This window comes from Megascapheus bottae, chromosome 14, assembly GCF_031878675.1.
Source record: "Megascapheus bottae isolate mThoBot1 chromosome 14, mThoBot2.hap1, whole genome shotgun sequence".
Classification (NCBI taxonomy): domain Eukaryota; kingdom Metazoa; phylum Chordata; class Mammalia; order Rodentia; family Geomyidae; genus Megascapheus; species Megascapheus bottae.
In genome coordinates, this window is record NC_143522.1 from 41,626,700 (window position 1) to 41,646,603 (window position 19,904).

At 42.6% G+C, this 19,904-nt stretch overlaps 2 protein-coding genes, 1 non-coding gene and 1 pseudogene across 3 annotated transcripts; 2 read left to right on the plus strand and 2 right to left on the minus strand.

Moving 5' to 3' along the window:
• Positions 1-367: 367 nt before the first annotated feature.
• Positions 368-1,443, minus strand: Rps29 (ribosomal protein S29). Its single transcript, XM_090345039.1, has 3 exons — positions 1,333-1,443; positions 981-1,080; positions 368-471 (listed from the first exon to the last, which is right to left on the minus strand). The coding sequence occupies exons 1-3, from the start codon at positions 1,392-1,394 to the stop codon at positions 463-465; spliced, it is 171 nt and encodes a 56-aa protein (XP_090201165.1). The 5' UTR covers positions 1,395-1,443; the 3' UTR covers positions 368-462.
• A 186-nt stretch (positions 1,444-1,629) lies between these two features.
• Positions 1,630-1,929, plus strand: LOC150055102 (signal recognition particle RNA). The gene has a single exon (XR_016537712.1).
• A 6,279-nt stretch (positions 1,930-8,208) lies between these two features.
• On the plus strand, positions 8,209-19,188 carry Lrr1 (leucine rich repeat protein 1). Its single transcript, XM_090345452.1, has 4 exons — positions 8,209-8,460; positions 12,519-12,617; positions 14,735-15,456; positions 17,730-19,188. Exons 1-4 carry the CDS (start codon positions 8,248-8,250, stop codon positions 17,968-17,970), a joined length of 1,275 nt encoding a protein of 424 aa, XP_090201578.1. The 5' UTR covers positions 8,209-8,247; the 3' UTR covers positions 17,971-19,188.
• LOC150055104 (cytochrome c oxidase subunit 6C pseudogene) lies at positions 17,165-17,392 on the minus strand (annotated as a pseudogene).
• Positions 19,189-19,904: the final 716 nt, after the last annotated feature.

Here is a 19,904-nt window from a genome sequence, read left to right on the forward strand (position 1 = left end):
GGTCCTCCTGTACCAACTGACAATGAGTAATCCACAGCCCCTGCCTTGTTGGGATACATGTGCATGCACTCAAAATCAGTTGCTTGACCTAACTAGTCACTGTTCCTTGCCACAGAACCGTTCTTCAGAAGCTTCCTTTTGTAAAATGTGCCCAAAGCTAGGACTAGCAACAGAGCAGATGCAGGGATCACCTCCAATAGCCTTTTCAATACTTTCACTGGCTCAGCTCAAGGCAACAAGTCGATTACTGTAAAGGCTGTTATGTGTTGGGTATTCTAAAAGGTACTTCACAATTTCCCAAAGTATAAAAACAACGGATATTTTACCAAACTTCTATAACCAATTAACTAGACATGTTAAACGTAAGTTGATGGTTTCTTGAATTTTTATTTTATGTACAAATACGGTCTTTCATTGCGCTTGATGTCTTGGATAATCCACTCAAGGAACAAGGAAGATCGCTTAGTCCAACTGAAAAGAAAAAGGGAAAATCATTTGAAAATGTAAATTGCAACCTGATCCTCATGAATACTACGTTTATCCACATTCATTAGAAAATGCTCCCAATGACTATTAAGTAACCTGAGAAAGCAAGGCCAGAGGGCAGCACTTTGACTCATTTGAGATATGAATTCTGCATTTTAACACTAGGCATGAACGGAAGTTAACTCTGGCCCCAAGATCATTTCAACATATGACAAAACCAAGCACGCGGACTAGTGCTTAACATTTATTTGGTCACTGGCCGTGGCTTGCATGCGTGTTGTAAAACTTCACTGCACCGGAAGAGTTAAAGGTGGCAGTAACTCCTTCCCCCTATTCTCTCTCTTCATTAATCTGACTGCTCGAACTCGCTACTAGTCCTCCACCATGAGACCAGCCGACCAAAAAGTCAGACAATGGCGCTACGGCCAGGAGGCGCAGACTGCCACCGGGCGGCCCCCCGGAGGAGGCCCGGGCTCGGCGCGGCGGACGCGTACCTTGATGAAGCCGATGTCCTTGGCGTACTGGCGGAAACACTGCCGGCACATGTTGAGCCCGTACTTCCGGATCAGACCGTGGCGGTTCGAGCACACGCGGCTGGGAAAAGGAAAAGCGGACGGCGTCTGGTGCGGGTCGCAGGCGTCCCGGGACCGGGCGCTGCGGAGGCCGCCCCCAGCCCCTCCCCACCCGCGGCCGAGCCGGGCGCGGCAGCACAGCACGGCCTCGTAATGGCGGATCGGGCCGCAGCCTGCCCGCCGCGGGGCCGCCGCGGAGATCCTCTACGTGGTACTCTCAGAAGGCTCAAAGCCCTCAGCCCTCTTCCCCCGAGAACCACACTCTGTCCCTTACCAAGAGCGAGATCCCTGGCCGAATTTTCGGGGGTGACTCCAGTAGAGCTGCTGGTGACCCATCTTGCTTCCACCAGTCCAACGAGGGAAAAGGAGCGAAAGGGCGCACGCATGCGCTCTTCAGACGTGTAAGACACTTTACCCAGAATGCAGCGCTGGAACGTGACGCAGGCGCAGTGTGGTAACTCTGTCGCGAGAGGGTGGGGAGGGGGCAGAGTTAAATCCGAGAGCAGTTGGGCGGGCCTACAGTGACGTCACAGCACTGAAGCTCTAGTAGCTTTCTGCCGCGGATCCGCCCGCCGGGCGCGGTGGCGCGCGTCTGTAATCCCAGCTACTCGGAAGGCTGAGCCCGGAGGATCGCTTGAGTCCAGGAGTTCTGGGCTGCAGTGCGCTATGCCGATCGGGTGTCCGCACTAAGTTCGGCATCAATATGGTGACCTCCCGGGAGCGGGGGAACACCAGGTTGCCTAAGGAGGGGTGAACCGGCCCAGGTCGGAAACGGAGCAGGTCAAAACTCCCGTGCTGATCAGTAGTGGGATCGCGCCTGTGAATAGCCACTGTACTCCAGCCTGGGCAACACAGCGAGACACGGTCTCTTTTGCTTTTGCGGGGGTCACAACAAACAAAACCAAACGCATTTTACTCCTGCCACATAATAAAACAAACCACGACCACTTTTAACCTTTTATGTATAAACGTTTGCAGAGATTCCCCGCGCAGCAGCCAGCGCACACACTGACACCTACCGGACACATGCGGACACGCAACCGCAGTAACGTGCACTCCCAGCACGCGCGCGCTAGGGGGCGCGCGCACCACCACAGCAGATATACTGCCCACACACTTGTAAAACTCCACACCTCCGCGAATTCCAATCAAACCAGAATAAAAAATACGAAACGTGTGTTATAAAAATCAGCACCTCAACAGGAGGGAAAAAAACTTTCGTGGACATTGCACCATAGTTTCCTGATATGCTTGAAAGACCCTGGATTCCATCTCTACTGCCAAATAGGGATAGACAAATGCATGACTACTGTGAATTTACAGAATTAATCTTTTCTACAGTCACATTCAAATATGTCTCTGCAATCAGCTGTCAGCTCTTTGAAATGTCCATTCTCAGTATAAGACCGGAACTGAGATTTTCATAACTTGGTAACACAAAGAATTCTGCTGAGCTCCAGGTGTCAAGGGTGATTGGTGTGATGGTAAAATTGTTCATCTTAATTTTAAAATGTCACAGTATTTCGTTATGGCAATTAATTCTTGTCGCTGAGTCTTAAGATTCAGGCTAAATATTCTTACAACTTAATACAGAAATTATATTCAGCTCATCATTTTCTAAAACTTTCTCTAATGAAGCATAAGTCTGCCATAATACAATCTAAATTTTGCAGAATCATATTAATATAAAAGAATTTGTATCTATATTTTATTATATATTTAGATCACAGCTTAGAATATCACATGATGTAGAAAACTAATTAAATACAAGCATTATATGTGACTTTTAAAATAGTTTACCTTTCATGTGGATACTTGGAACTTAGCTTTTTCTATTTTCTTTTATTTTTTAATATGGAGGTAATATATATAGAGGTTACAGTTACATTCACCAGATAGTAGGTGCATTACTTTTCACACATTGATACCCCTTCTTAAGTTTAAGAACAACTTAGTTTTGAACTTAAGGCCATATCGTGAAGTGAGATTGTTATAGATTTTTAAGGAAAACAAATCTCTCAAAATGATTGTGAGGTTAGGAGGGAGGGAAATGGGGACAAAAACATGAGAAGGGGTATCAATGAGAAGTAATACACCTACTACCTGGTGAATGTAACTCTAACCCCTCTATACATTACCCCCACAATAAAAGAAAATAAAAATAAATAAAAATTAAAAAAACAAATATGTCTCTGCAATCATTAGGTTATCAGTATGTAATGAAAGAAACAAAGAATCAGAGGGGTTTGTTTGTTTCTTAGTTTTGTTTCCTGCTGCCAGTCCTGAGGCTTGAACTCAGAACCTGGGCACTGTTCCTAAGCTTCTTTGTGCTCAAGGCTAACACTCGTACCACTTGAACCACAGCCCACCTCCAGCTTTTTCTGAGTTCAGTGGTTTATTGGAGATAAGAGTCTCGTGGACTTTTCTGCCCAGGCTGGCTGTGAACTATGATCCTCAGATCTTAGCCTCCTGAATAGCTAAGCATACAGACATGAACCACCAGCACCTGGCTGGATCAGAGATCTAAACCCCATATATATATTTTATTTATATATATATATATATATATATCCTTCATTTCTGTGCTTTGCACTTGACAAAAAAAAAAACAAAATTCTATCAGAGTCCTTTCCACTTCCTATTTTGACTCAATGACATGAAATTCAACTACTAAAGAAGCAGAATATGCCAGGTGATCATTGTTCATGCTTGTAATCCTCTCTACTCAGGGGGCTGAGATATGAAGATTGTGATTCAAAGCCTGTCCGGCCAGAAAAGTCCCTGAGACTCAATTAACCACCAGAAATCTGGAAGTGGAGCTATGGATTAAGATGGTAGAGCACTAGCTTTCAGAAAAAGAGCTCAGAGACAGCATCTAGACCCTGAGTCCAAGCACCACCCTCAACAACTACAAAAACAAACAAACAAACAAAAAAAACCCTCAGAATATGCTTTGGAATTTCCACTAACTCCTGAACCTCCAGGCTCACATCCTCTCTATAAGCACAGGCTTCTGTTAAGAGAACAGGTACGGCCAAATCCATGTGTGCTCTCCTATCTGGACTAAGAACAACACAGAGACTGACCTTCCTTTGGCTTTGTCTACACAGCACTGATAGCGTTACTGGTGGGATCTCTGGTGATCTGAAAGCAGGTAATGGAATCTTTAACAGGCCTAGGTACTAGTCAGCTATCTCAAGATTCAAAGACTATTTGGTTTTTCTAACTATACATACCTGCAACCATATTGGCATTCTGGGAATAAGTTTCTACCACTCTGAAAAGGTTTTATCCAAAGATTTTAATTTTAGGTGACAGGTTGTTGATGGCTCATCAAACTTGAGATTAATATGTCGGATAAATCTCTAAGAATCGAATATACTAGTTTGGACTCAAAAACAATTACAAACACCCAAGCCTATACTAGTTTTTATGGCAGTTTTCTTGTATTATCAAAAATAATACCATTTTACACATAATTAAATTAGGGACTCAATTCCAGAAAGAAAATATAGTACTTAAAAATTCATTTTCTCTAGAGTCAATCCTGGAATCAATATTGTGTTACTTGGTATTCTCCAGAGGGACAGAACCAACAGGATGGATAGGGAGGCAGGCAGGCAGGCAGACAGACAGATAAATTTATTAGGGGATTAGCTCTTATGTCATCTATAAACTGGAGAGCTTGAGATACCAATAGTGCGACTCAACACAAAAGCTTCAGAATTAGAAAAACGAAAGGCACCTCACATTGAAGGGGAAGGTCTTAGAACCTGGAGTCCAAAGACCTAAAGAAACTAGAGTTCTAAAGTCCAAAAAACCCAGAAGCCTCTAGATTCAAAGGAATGGAAAAGGAAACCTCCCTCTCCCCTCTCTCTCTCTCTCTCCTCTCTTCCTTTCCTCCCTTCCTCTAGCTTCTTCCCCAACCTCCCCTCAACTTTCTCTGCCTCCCTCTATGTAAATTCTTTTGAAAGATCTGTGTTTGATGTGATTCGGTGGTTAAGTGACTCTTTGTAATCTTCTTTAGCAATTCCCAGCACCATAAAAGAAAAAAAAAAGTGTTTTCATGTGATCCTTTTACACTTTCAGCTTTGTGCTGTGGTTGTTACTACTGGTATTTGAAGTCAAGGCCTGGTGCTGGATAGGTAAGTATTATACCACTTGAGCCAAGTCCTCAGCTCAATTTTTATTTAAATCTTATGCCCATTTAAAATTTATTTCACTGTCTCCAGAGAGAAAAATGAAGCTCCTCTCTTCCCAAATGGCCAGCTATTTAGACATAGCAATATAAATTGAAGGTAACCTTGCTCTAATCTAGCACAAAATGAACTCTTAATTATTTGTTAAGTGAATGAATAATATAAATAAAAATCAAATACACACATATACTATTATTCTTTATACAAATATGCATTAGATTAAAATACCTACTCTATGTAAACCCTGCACTAGGCCTTGCATATAACACTCATGACTCAGAAAGCTTGTAATCAACAAGTGAATATACACCTTAAATAACCGTATAGTGATATTTTGGAGAGAACCTCCCTTCCCATGAACTTTCAGACATGCTGATGAAATATGGCATGTTTTAAAGTACAAGACTGAGCTCTCAGAAAGGGATATCCCAAAGATTTCCATTTACCAGATGCTTCATGGATATTTCCTGGGGAGATTTCTCCAGATTGATATTATGACTTGGATACCAAAAGGAGTAATAGCCAAGCCTTTGGGTAATGGTTTTTAATTAAATTTTTAAGTAAGTTTGACTAAATTGTATCTTATTTAATTTGATTTAATAAAATAATTTCATTGAACATACTGGAGGGGGAATAGCTCAGGGGTACAATGCTTGCTTAGAGCTTGTGAAACTATGGGTTCAATTTCCATCTCTGGGTGAAAATACATATGCATATGGAACTCCCACATCAGTTTTGAAAGTCTAACAATTATTTGACAGTACATAACATGGTTTACTCTAGAACCACCACTGAACTATTATATAGCTTCATATATTTTGGTTACTTAACATTTATTTACTGACCCTATATTTCAATAACCTAAGTAATGCCAAATAAAGCATTGAAGTTTTTGGTGTTTTGTTTTGCTTTGTTTTGTGTTAGGCTTGTGCTCTATCTACCACTTTAGCGAGAACTCCACTTCCAACCCGTTTTGTAATTTATTGGATGCTGGAGCCAGCCGGCAGCGAATAGGAATTCCTGATTTAGGGGGTGAGGACTTGTAAAAGAAGACAAAAAAAAGATGGGGTAGGAGGACTATAGCCCCAGTCAGCAGCCCAAGAATACTGTGAGCTTAAGACTGCAGCCCGTCTATTTCTAAATCCAGTCATATACTTTCCTAAAAGCAGAAAACTACGAGGGGTTACTTTCGTACAAAATAACAAGCACGTCTCAGATCAGTCAAGCAAGAAGCAAGAAGCAAAAAGGCCTGGAAGTTCGCAATACAGTTGAAGTAGCTCAAAGTTCATAGGCATGGTGTCATTTATTATGGTACACGTTGTTTTCCGTGACATTTCATTTCTTTGTATGGTTATCTTACTCAGTGATGCAGATTCCTGGGCCAGCCTGACTCCACACTCCAGCTCCCAACAATTGGACCTAAGAGCTTCACAGATCACATTCATGAGCCGCCACCACCACGACACCCACCCGGCCCCAAGATTTTTTGTTTTTGTTTTTGTGTTCTTGATTTGTATGCATTTCTACTCTAATTAATTATAATTACCATGGCTTTTACAAGAGTTTTTTTCCCTAGCTCACAACTGCATGTAAAGTTGTGGAGTACACACACACACACACACACACACATTTATTAACATACATTAGTTGTATAAGAGAGAGAGGGAGTTAGTTCCCTGTTACATTTTCATACACTTATCTAACAGATCTGGATGAACCTCACCCAATCACTCTCCCTAGACGCCCTTTCTTAAAACATTACAGTAATGTCAGTTCTATGTTAAACACACAAACTACTTCCACCTCAACATCCTCACTCCTCACGAGGTTACATATGCTGGAGGCTCACACCCGTAATCCTCGCTATTGAGGAGTCTGAGATCTGAGGCTCACGATGCAGAGCCAGCTAAGGCAGGAATGTCTGTGAGACCATCAGAAAACCGGAAGGGGCTCTGTGGTTCAGTAGCCTTGAACAAGAGCTCAGGGACAGGTCCCAGGCCCTGAATTCAAGCCCCACAAACCACCAAAAAAAAGGGGGGGGAGGGGATTAAGTATATTTGATATTCTTGTCACCCTTTAGGTTGGCGTTTTGTTTTCTTCTAAAAACAAGTCCTAAAATGTTCATGGTCTTTTTAAACCGGAGAATGAGTGCAGTTTAATTTTGTCTGCACCCATGAGCCGCTGCTGCTAAAGGCTCAGTGTTCTGATGCTGGAGTAAATGTACGGGCGGGACCCCTGGGATATCCGTGGGCGCGGGGGTGGGGGTGGCACGTTGTTATCTTAGTCACTGTGTTCTCCTGAGTCAAGTACGCCCTTCCGAAGGTGGCGTCAACAGGGCACACGCCCACAGCTTCGGTGTCCACACGGGGCGTTCGTGTAAGAACCAGCCGCAGGAAGGAGGAAAGGGAAGCGCCGGGCGCCTGGCGGACGCCCCCCAGTGCAGGGTGCGGGGCAGACGGGCCACCTCGTCCCAGCGGGCCGACTGGGATTGCCAAGTTCACTCCCGTCATCCACGTCGTCTGCAAAGACTCCAAAATGTCGCCACCTGGTCCTCGTCAGGTCCTCATCACAACCCGCCGTGCTTCAGAAGCACGGACTGACACCTGAGCCGTCTTCCCGACGGTGAGGCGGTGAGCGCTCGCCGGTGGGCCGGGGCCCTCGGGAAACAAGCGCTCTGCCCCGCCCAGCCGCGCCCACCGCAACCCCGCCTTGGCGTCCTCGCCGAACGCCCGCTTCGAAGGGCCCAAGATCGGTCCTCCAGCGGTGGCCATGCACGCCCCACAGACTCGCGAACACAGTCAATGGTAAGGAGAACCTGAACGAGTGGACTGTGTCTCCCAGGCGACTCAGAAAGCCCTGGACACCTGCACGCAGAGAGCAGGCAGGGCCCCGGGCAGCCTGACCGCTCGAGGACCCCAGCGGCTGCTCGGCGTGGCGGGAAGGAGGAAGTTTCAAAGCCCAGTAGCCGCGGCGGCCAGGGATTTCACAGGATGAAGCTGCACTGCGAGGTGGAGGTGGTCAGCCGACACTTGCCAGCCCTGGGGCTGAGAAGCCGGGGCAAGGGCGTCCGGGCCGTAGTAAGTCTTTGTCAACAATCGAGCGGGAATCAGCGGCGGCCCCACGCCAGCGGCGATCCCGCTAGCCCGCACCCGGCCTGCCTGTTCATCTCCACCATGAAGGACAAGCAGGGGACCCGCTACAAGGTAGGCGGAGCGGGCGGTGCCAGGGGCCCAGCCCTTCCCTCCCGGGGCCTGCACGCGGGCGGCCCTCGGGGCGCCTTGGGCGGCGGTGGGAGCCCCTGAGCTGACCGCCACACCACGGTCCTGGGTGCCGGTCAGCCTTCCACTTGAGCCACAGCACCACGTCCAGCCTTGTCTGTTTACGGGGTACTGAGGAATCAAACCCGGGGCTACCTCCATGCTAGGCAAAGCACGCTACCACTAAGCCACATTCCCCACCTCCCGCCGTAGAATCCCAAGTCGTTAATTGTTCAGACTACTGCAAGCTTTGGTTTGCATCAAAGTTTAATTTGTTACTGGATCCTCACTCTCTCTCTTCCCCGCCCCCCCTCGATATTTGCTCTGATTTCATAGATACAGATATATATATATATCTGCAAAGCTATGGCAAACTCTAGATTTACAAGTTGAAATAAAGTTTTCAAAACACAAAATTTGTAATATTTGATTTTTTTAAAGTATCAGTCACTGTTATTTTGGGACTGCTGTACCCTTATGTCAGCTATAAAGATGAGGAAACAATTCACACACTCTTGAATTAACTTGTGTTTCTTGTGTGTGCCTTTGCACGTGCCAATACTGGAACATGAACTGGAGGTCTCAAGCTGTGGTTACTAAGCTCCTTTTCTCTCAAGGCTGTCACTCTATCATGTAAGTCATGGTTCCACTGCTGGTTTTTTGCTGGTTAAGTGGAGATGAGTCTTTCAGATTTGTTTGCCTAGGCAAGCACAGATTTCAGTATCCCTAGAAGTATCTCACTTTTGGCAGTTTTGGGGTTTTGTTTTGCTTTGCTTTTTTTGCACTAGTACTGGGGCTTGAAATCACAGCCTTGAGCCACAGTACTGGCACTGTAACACTTGAGCCATGCCTCCATTTCCAGCTTTTTGCTGGTTGATTGGAGATCAAAATCTTAGGGATTTTGTCTGTCCGAGCTGACTTGGATCCTCAGATCTCAGCCTCCTGAATAGCTATGATGGTAGACATACGCTACCCAAGCTCAGGACTTGACTACCTTTTATACAGTTTTTGTAATTGTTTATCTTACATGTTATGTTACACACTGAATATCTAATTGAGGGAAGAAATTGCTGCTTTCATTTAGAACAAGCTAATGATTGATATTAAGTAATTGAAGTTTACATTTCCTTGTTTGTGTATCCCATTCATATAACTTTTTGAATAGAAAGAACTTGAGCAGAGGCCAGGAGTTTGGCCTAGTAGTAGAGTGCTTGCCTAGCATGCACCAAGACCTGGGTTCATTTCCTTGGTATAACATACATAGAAAATCGGGAAGGGGTGCTGTGGCACAAGTGGTAGAGCTCTAGTCTTGAGGAAATCCCATCAACAGTGCTCAGGCCCTAAATTCAGCAATTACACCAGGGACTGGAAGCATAGCTCCAAGGTACTTTCCACACTTAGCTCCAAAACCTACTCTCAAGGCCCAAGCATCATACCACTGTCATTCAACCAGTGTTTACTGAGCACCTCCTGTGTCCTAAGTACTGTGGTACCAAATCTAGGGACTTTCTCCAATTCCTGGAAGTCTCATTCACCACTCGCTGCTTCCTTCACAAAACTACTACACATGCCCAATTGATCAGCAGCTTTCATGGGGATTCTTTTTTTTGCCAATATTGGGGCTTGAACTCTGGGCCTGAACACCATCCTTGGATGCTTGCTGCTCAAGGCTAGTGCTCTACCACTTGTGGCTTTTTCTGAGTATGTGTTACCAAGGAATTGAACTCAGGGCTTTGTACATGTTAGATGAGCACTCAACCACTAGGCTACACTCACGGCCCCTCATGGGGATTCTTTATGCAATCCTCACACACAATTTGTAATTCATTTCAAAATTATTCACCCTCCATTATTCTTTTGCCCCCACCCCCCTCTCCCTAAGCAGTCCCATATTTAGACTCATGTTCTATGTGTGTGTTTATTATGTGTGTAGATGTGTCCACACATGAACTACTGATGTTTGGCTTCAAAATCTAGAATTCTTAATATAGGCTACTTCTCCCATGATCTACTCTGTTTACCTTTTATGTTCAGCTGCCTCTTCTCTGAACTTCACAGCCATCCTCAACTATTGTAGCTCCTCATAGTTTCTGGGCCCTTCCTATGCTCACTTAACATCACCTTGATCCTTTGTCTTGCCTGCACTTGTTTTAATTTTTGTCATGCCTATAACAGTTGCTTTAAGAGGTGTCTCAGATTTTCTTTCGTTCGTTCGTTCGTTCTTTCTTTCTTTCCCAGTCCCAGGGCTTGACCTCAGGGCCTGAGCATTGTCCTTGGGCTTTCTCAAGGCTAGGGCTCTACCACTTGAGGCACAGCACTACTTCTAGCTTTTTCTAGTTATATGGTATCAAAGAATGGAACCTAGTAGGTCTTCATGCAAGCTAGGCAAGCACTCTACCACTAGGCACATTCCTGGCCCAGATTTTCAATTTTGTAAGTATAATTACCATGCCAATCATATTCATCATTGTGTCCCAGGTACCTGGTACACAGTGGCTTAATCAGTAAAAAGCAGAAGTAATCACTCCAAAATTTTATATCAGGCACTGTTCTAGCTCTGAGGTTAACAGTAGCAAGCACAACAAGATTTTGGTTCTTATGCCTGCCCTAGAGTAATGATTTGAGGTTATAAAAACAAGTAACTGCTACTCGCTGTTATTACTATAAATGGTTAGTCAAAAACAGAGGATTCGGGCCGGGAGTTTGGCCTAGTGGTAGAGTGCTTGCCTAGCATGCACGAAGACCCAGGTTTAATTCCTTGGTACCACATACATAGCAAAAAGCCAGAAGTGGTGCTGAGGCTCAAGTGGTAGAGCTCTGCCCTTGAGAAAGTCCAAGGACAGAGCTTAGTCCCTGAGCTCAAGCCCAGGACTGGCAAAAAAAAAAAAAAAAACCAACAGAGGATTCTGCTCCCAAGAAAGAGTCTAGATAGATTAAGCAGTAATGTCTACCATATGCTAACAGAATTATATCTAAACTTTTTTTTTAAGTTAACCAAACCAAACTTTTAAAATAAAAAGTATTCAGGTTTGGGTATAGTGGTATACCACTTTAATCCCAGCACTGGGGAAGTAGAAGCAATAAGATAAAAAAAATTCAGGATGAGGGGGAGGGAAATGGGGACTAAGACATGAGAGAGGGTATCAATGTATGTGAAGTAATGCATCTTTTATCTGGTGAATATAATGTAACCCTTCTATTAATTATAATAAAAATATATGGAAAAAAAATTCAAGATGAGCTGGGCCTTAAGTTACTCAGGAAGCTGAGGATCTCAGTTGTGATCCAAGGATCACAGTTGAAAGCCAGCCCGGACTTTTGTGAAACTTTTACTTTCAATTTACCAGCAAAAAGCTGGAAGTAGAGGTATGGCTCAAGTGATAGCACACAGCCCTTATGTGCAAAAGCCGAATGAAAGCACAAGGCCTCAGTCAAATCCCAGTACCACACAGGAGAGAAAAAAAAGTTCAAGGCCAGCTTGGGTTACATTAAAACAAAAACAAAACAACAACAAAAAAACCAACACAAAAAACCTTTCTCAAAAAAACTTTAGCCATGAGTTTGGCCTAGTAGTAGAGTGCTTGCCTAGTATGCACAAAGACCGAGGTTCAACTTCTTGGTACCACATACATAGAAAAAAAAGCCACAAGTTTTGCTGTGACTCAAGTGGTAGAGCTCTAGCCTTGAGAAAACCCAAGGACAGTGCTCAGGCCCTGAGCTGAAGCCCAGGACTGGCCAAAAAAAAAAGTTAAAAATAAAAAGAAATTAAAACACTTCATCTTTATGACCACCAAAGGCCAAACCAAAGCATGGAAAAGTGACTGGCACACTGTAGTTGTAACAATAATATATATGTATGTGTGTGTGTGTATGTGTGTGTGTATGTGTGTATATGTATGTATGTATGTGTGTATGTATGTATGTATGTGTATATGTATGTATGTATGTGTATATGTATGTATGTGTATATATCCCCTTTTTCCTTTTTTCCTTGTTTTAAGCAGCTAAAGAAGAACATTGAGCAATTCTTCACCAAATTTGTGGATGAGGGGAAAGCCACTGTAAGGTTAAAGGAGCCACCTGTGGATATCTGTCTGAGTAAGGTAAGGTCGTACAGATAGTAATGATTAGGTTGCCTGCTGTGTTTTTGGATTGTTTGTTTGTTTGCCAGTCCTAGATCTTGAACTCAGGATCTGAGCACTGTCCTTGAGCCTTTTCCTCAAGGCTAGTGCTTTTCCAGTTGAGCCACAGCATTACTTCCGGGTTTTCTATGTATGTGGTACTGAGGAATTGAACCCGGGTCTTCATGCATGCTAGGCAAGCACTCTACTACTAGGCCAACTTCCTGGTCCCTGCTGTGTTTTCTTGAAAAAAGAATATTGTTCAAGCTTCTTGATGTCCCATGTAGCTAAACAGAGATGGACTCTTACAGGTGTGCTTCAGTGCCTTGGCCCAGGAGCAGCTTTTTTTTTTTTTTTTTTTTTTTTTTGCCTCTAAAAGAGTAGAACCTTAGAGAGGTGCACTGGATGAGAGTAAACCTAGGTTTGCTTCTGTGCCCAAAATGGCTTCCAAGAGGAAGCTTTAATGCTAACCTGAACTGTATATGGCAAACTGGCAAATGGCACACATGTATATCTTATTAGCTAAAGCGTATATTACAGATTTGGTATAAAAGACAAAATGCAGTGATATTAATCTTTTGTATTTTATTTATAATTGTTTTTAAAATGCATAAACCATTAAACAATTATACTTTCTGTTGCTCTTTCTTTCTTCTTCCCTCTTTTAACAGAGTAGGAGCTGCCTAGCAAATTCAAGGCTGTCAATTCAAACTCTGGTACACAAACTTGGAGAGTTGGGCTAGAGGCATGGCTCAAGTAATAGAACGCCTACTTGCCTAGCAAGCTAGGTGCACTGCGTTCAAACCCTAGTACTTCTGGGGGGGGGGGTGGAGTGGGAAATAATCTATGAAGATAGTATGAACAGTATCTTTCTCAACTTTACTTTTTTTCCCTCTTCTGGGCCTTGACTGTCAGTATGCCAAGCATGCGTTGTATACCTTCCCAGCTCTGAATTTCACATTGTTCTCTGGATAGTAGAAAATCATTGTGTCCTGTCTTGTGATTAATCTATCCTTCCATTAACTCTTCCTTCCTATCTAAAAAGAATTTGAAGCCTTACCAGTTTAAAAATGAAATAGACAAATTTCTAGAAAGTCTCTTCCTCTTCTTACTGTCTCAATTTTTTTTTTTTTTTTGACAGCTCTGGTACTTGAACTCGGGGCCTGAGCACTGTCCCTGAGCTTCGTTTGCTCAAGGTTAGCACTCTACAACTTGAGCCACAGCACAACTTCTGGCTTTTTCTGTTTATGTGGTACTGAGGAATAGAACTCGGCTTCATGCATGCAAGGCAAACATTCTACCACAAAGCCACATTCCCAGGCCTATTTTACCTTCCTGACCCAGATATTCAGACTTTTCCCACTCCTGATTGTATATGCACAAAGAAACTTAGCTTCTTCTGTCCAAGACTAGCCCTCCAACCCTTGAACTGCAGCTGCATTTCTGGCTTTTTTGATAATTTAGTGAAGATAAAGAATTTCACAGACGTTTTATGCCTGGCCTGTCTTGAAACCCTGATCCTCAGATCTTATCTTCCTGAGTAACAAAGATTATCACCATGAGCCACTACTGTCCAGCTTATTTTACTAATAGTAATAGTACTCAAAAAATATTTTATACTTAGTCTTAAATTTCCTGAAATTCACTCATCCTTTACTTACAAATGTAAATATAAAGAATCTTCTTAGATATCTTACAAATATTATTTTTTTTTTGAAGATTTAATTCAGATGACATTTTACTTTGCCAGTTCTGACAGTTTCTTTTTCTCTCTAGCTGGGACCAATCTCTTCCTCATCTTTCCTATTTCTGCTACTTTGTTGCTTCATTTTATTTTATTTTATTGAGAGAGCTGGCCTAAAATTCATGATAATATCACCTCAATTTCTTTAATAGTAGGATTTAGACATGTGCTAAAACACTGGGCAGATTTCTTTTCCTTTTTTTTTTTTTTTTTTAGCAGTAGTGGTGTTTGAACTCCAAAGTCCTAGCACTTGCTAAACAGAAGCTCTATTATTATAGGATTTTTATGTGAAGAATTAGCCATATGTGCATTATCTCATATGGAATATTTATTTGCCTAACTTTTATTTGTTCAGGCCAATGCCAGCAATCTAAAGGGTTTCCTTTCAGCTATGAGACTGGCTTATAGAGGCTGCAGTATCAACACTCAACTTTCAACACCCAAACCAGTGAAGACTTCAGAATTTGAGAAATTTAAAACCAAAATGCTTATCACATCAAAAAAAGACTATCCTCTAACCAAGAGTTTTCCACATTTTCTCGAACAACTTCAGACTTCTAATTGTGGGCTTCTTCGAGTTGATATGCGAATGCTTTGCTTGAAAAACCTCCGGAATTTAGACTTGAGTCATAATCATATTAAAAAGCTTCCAGCTACAGTTGGAGAGCTCATCCACCTTCAAGAGCTTAACCTAAGCCACAATCACTTGGAATCATTTAGTGTGGCCTTGTGTCAGTCTACACTCCAAAAGTCACTTCGGCGTTTGGATCTCAGCAAAAACAAAATCAAAGCACTTCCAATACAGTTTTGCCAGCTTCGAGAACTTACAGATTTAAAACTTGATGACAATCAATTGATTCGGTTTCCTTTCAAGATAGGACAGCTAACAAACCTTCATTTTTTATCAGCAGCTCGAAATAGGCTTCTATTTTTGCCTAGTGAATTTAAAATGTTATCCCTTGAATATCTGGATCTTTTTGGCAACACTTTTGAACCACCAGCAGTCCTTCCAACTATAAAGCTGCAAGTACCATTAACTTTACTGGAACTTTCCACTCGGACTGTACTAAATAATAGGTAAGACTTTCATAGTCATAAAATGTGGTACTAGTCTTCTGAATTGTACAGTAATAGTCACAATAGAATTTCTGTGCACATCCTTGCTATAGTAGTGGCAATCTTCATATTCCTTATCTCTGCTTGGAATGATTTTCCTCCTAGAAAATCTCATAACTCACTTCATTAGATTTCCTGCCCAAACATCATTCCAGAGAGTTCTTATTTGTTCCACCTATCAAAAGATTTATTTCATGCCCGATTCATTGTCTCAAACCTGTAATCCTAGGTACTTTGGAGATGGAGACTGGAGGATTGTAGTTCAAGGCTTGTCAGGAGGAATCAGATTTCCATCTTGACCAGTGACTGGGCACAATAGCATGCCTACCTGATCCTAGCAGGGAAACACCAGGTCCATCAGGGCATAAATCTAGATCCTATTGAAAGTAGCAACCCAGAAGGGGTTGGAGCAGGAGCTAAAGTAGACCACTTTCATAGCCAGTCCCAAGGCTTTTAGTTGAAACCCCAGCACCACACACACACACACACAATTATTACATTACATTTTGGTAGTGTCACAGTAATTACAACGTGTGTGTGTGTGTGTGTGTGTGTGTGTGTGTGTGTGTGTGTGTAATGTTTATTTCCAGTTCTGGGGCTTGAACTCAGGGCCTGAGCACTGTCCTTGGGCTTTCCTCAAGCTCTACCACTTGAGCCACAGCACCACTTCCGGCTTTTTCTATGTATGTGGTATCAAGGAATCAAACTCCGGTCTTTGTGCATGCTAGGCAAGCACTCTATCACTAGGCCAAACTCCTGGCCCCTATATGTTTTTTGTTTTTTTTTTTTTTGCTAGCCCTGGGCCTTGAACTCAGGGCCTGGGCACTGTCCTTGGGCTTTTTCAAGGCTAAAGCTCTACCACTTGAGCCACCGCACCATTTCTGGCTTTTTGCTATGTATGTGGTACCAAGGAATCAAACCTAGGTCTTCGTGCATGCTGGCAAGCAGTCTAACACTAGGCTAAACTCCCAGCCCTGTATGATTTTTTTTTTTTTTAACATTTGTTTGCTGGCTGTTTTTCTTACAGCAATGTGATTAATGAGGACATGGAGTTTGTTTTATTTTCCATTGAATCCTTAGAGTCTAAAAATGTGATAGCCTCTGTACATGGCTCATATTAAGCATTTATTTATTTAGTGAGTGGGTGATGTGGATTAGACTCAGCCTGGGCGATGTCCCTGAGCTCTTCAGCTCAAGGCTACCACCATACCCCTTCCTCAAACCCACTTCCTGTTTTCTAGAGGTTAATTAGAGATAAGAGTCTCAGATCCTTTTGTGCCTGGCTTTGAACCTTGATCCTTAGATCTCAGTCTCCTGAGTAGCTAGGATTACAAGCATGAGCCACTGCTCCTGGCTCATATTGTGCATTTTTTAGCTGAATAAATGTAGTGCAGGTGGTAGGGTTCTAGCCTTGAGCAAAAGAGCTCAGGGACAGTGCCAAGGCCCCAAGTTCAAGCCACATAACCAACAAAAAATTGCTGTTAAATAATGTACATAAGAGAAATGTAGGTCCCTATACTGTATCAACCAGCCAGAATTTCTGAAGATGGCCTCCTTCTTTTTCAACACAGTATTTGTTTATCAAGAGAAACTATTCATTTGCTCACATATTTATATTTCACAGTTCAGAAACACAGGTCAATCCAAAGAAATGCTTTACATTCCAAATTCATTTTGCACTCTGAAAGATGCCAGCCTTCCTCATCCCTTCAGAATCCTTTATGAAATCATAATTTCTATAGAAATCTGCATATGCCTTCTTTCTTGGCTCATCCACACCAAATTTATAAAGTGCTGAGACTTCCCACAGAAGCAATGAATGCTCTAACAATATGAACCTGCAACACTTTGCCCGAAGACCCAGCATCTGAGGCTTGGCCAATGAACTGGAAGCCATGGTAGCAACTGTCCTCAACACCAGCATCCTTCCCCACAGCAGGCAAAACTTTGTTTTTCTTTTTTTTGCTTAAGGCTAGTACTCTACTATTTTCAGCCATGGCACCACTTCTTGTATTATAAACTTAAATGGTGAACCAATAAATTGACTCTACTTGGTTGTGGTTGGTAGAAGCCCTTTAGGTATATCATAGGCTGTTTTGTTACCAGGCTATTTTTTTTAACTTCTTACATTGCAATTTATTCTTCTGTGATTATAATTCCAGGTCCTAGTAATTCCTGTCCTGATGTATGAAGATCTGAATTTAGTAATAATATGACTTTTTTTTCTCCAATAGGATTCCATATGGCCCTCACATCATTCCTTTCCATCTTTGCCAAGATTTGGATACTGCGAAAACCTGTGTTTGTGGAAGATTTTGTCTAAACTCTTTCATCCAAGGAACTACTGCCATGAATCTACACTCCTTTGCTCACACTGTGGTCTTAATAGACAACATGGGTGGAACGGAAGCACCTATTATCTCATACTTCTGTTCTCTATCATGTTATGTAAATTCCTCTGATATGTTAAAGTAATATGTAGTACCTCAAAAATATTTCATGTAATAACAGGTCAGTTTGGGATTTAGGTATGGTTTGTGAGCTGACAGTGTTAAAATGAAAACGAATCTACTTTTACAGCTTGACTAAATCTGTAATCCTTAAAACTGAATTTAAGCTGGGCATGGTGGCTCATGCCTGTAATCCTAGCTATTCAGGAGACTGAGATCTGAAGACTGTGGTTCAAAGCCAGCCTAGGCTCTAAAGACCATGAGATTCTTATCTCCAATTAATTACTAGAAACTCGGAAATAGTCTGTGGCTCATGGGGTAGGGTGGTAGCCTTGAGCTGAAGAGCTCAGGGACAGTACCCAGGTCAAAGTTCAAGCCCAAGACCCACCAGAAAAAAAAAAACAAAAAAACTGAACTTATAGGAGGGCATCATAGTGCATGTGTATATTCCCAGCTGATTATACCTCAAGTTCTTAACCAGATTGGGTATATAGCAAACTTCTGTGTCAAAGGAGTAGTAACAGAAAATGAGAATTTCATTTTATATGGAGTTAACTTTTCTTTTAATACATTTATTGCAATATTATTGCCAAGGGGTTTTTTTGTTGTTGTTTTGTTTTTTTGCCAGTCCTGGGGCTTGAACACAAGGCCCAAGCACTGTCCTTGGGGCTTTCTCAAGGCTAGTGCTCTACCACTTGAACCACAGCACCACTTCTGGCTTTTTCTATGTATGTGGTACTAGAGAATCGCACCCAGCTCTTTGTGTATGTTAGACAAGCATTCTACCACTAGGCCAAACTCCCAGCTCAAGGGATTTATTTATGTATTTCTTTATGTATTTATTTTTCAGTACTGAAGATTTAACACAAGGCATTGTAATGTATTAGGAGAGCATCCTCTCACTGAACTATATCCTTTTTGTTGTTCTTTTGCTCTGTGCCAGTACTGGTACTTGAACTCAGGCCCTGGTGTCCTCACTTGGCCCTTTCAGTACTGGAAATCTGCCTCTTGAGCCACTACTCTTAATTCTAGCTTTTTGTTGGTTCATTGGAGATAAGAGTCTCAGACTTACTTCCTAGGATGGCTTTTTGTTGTTATCATTGTTGGTGGTGGTGCTTGTGGAACTTGAGCTCTGGGTCTAGCTGACCCTGAGCTCATCAGCACAAGACTTAATGCCCTACCCCTTGAGCCACAGCACTACTTCCAGTTTTCTGGTGGTTAATTGGAGATAAGAGTCACACGTTCTTTAATGCCCAGGCTGGTTTTTGAACTGTGATTCTCAGATCTCAGCCTCTTTGAGTAGCTAGGATTACAGGCGTGAGCCACCGCGCCCTGCCCCAGGCTGGCTTTGAACCATCATCCTCAGATTTCAGCCTCTTCAGTAGCTAGGATTACAGACATGAGCCACCACCACCTGACCCCAGGTCATCCTGGTTCTAAGAATATAATCAACTTCTTCGAATTTCAATCAGGGAAATTGAGTTTCGGTATACAAATAATCTCTGCAGGACTAATTCTCATTCACAATGAACACTTGTTTAGTATTAAAACTATATACAGGTTGAACAGTCCTAAAGTCCAGAATGCCCTCAAATTCAAAATGTTTGAGCACTGACATGCTACAAGTGTTAAATTCTACAACTTTGCCTCCTACAAAAAGTTCAATCAAAATATAATAATCTTTTTGACATAATGAAAAAACCGAGATTACCTTCAGGTTATGAATCATATATGGAACAAATTTTGGGCTTAGTCTTGGGTGGAATCCCAGCATACCTCATTTTGAACCAGGTCCTAGTGGTTTATACTTGTAAATCCTAGCTGCTCAGGAGGCTGACATCATGCTTGAAAGCCACCAGGGACTGAAGTCTGAGAGACTCTTATCTTCAACTCCAAAATGGCAGCAAAAAACAGGGCTGGACACATGACTCAAATGGAAGAGTGTCTTCCAAGTATGTC

Coding starts and splice junctions, on each gene's coding strand:
- Lrr1 (XM_090345452.1), top strand. CDS start 8,248: ATGAAGCTGCACTGCGAGGTGGAGGTGGTCAGCCGACACTTGCCAGCC. Junction 8,461..12,518: donor AGCAGGGGACCCGCTACAAG/GTAGGCGGAGCG, acceptor TGTTTTAAGCAG/CTAAAGAAGAACATTGAGCA. Junction 15,457..17,729: donor CGGACTGTACTAAATAATAG/GTAAGACTTTCA, acceptor TTTCTCCAATAG/GATTCCATATGGCCCTCACA.
- Rps29 (XM_090345039.1), bottom strand. CDS start 1,394: ATGGGTCACCAGCAGCTCTACTGGAGTCACCCCCGAAAATTCGGCCAG. Junction 1,081..1,332: donor GGCCAGGGATCTCGCTCTTG/GTAAGGGACAGA, acceptor TCCTTTTCCCAG/CCGCGTGTGCTCGAACCGCC.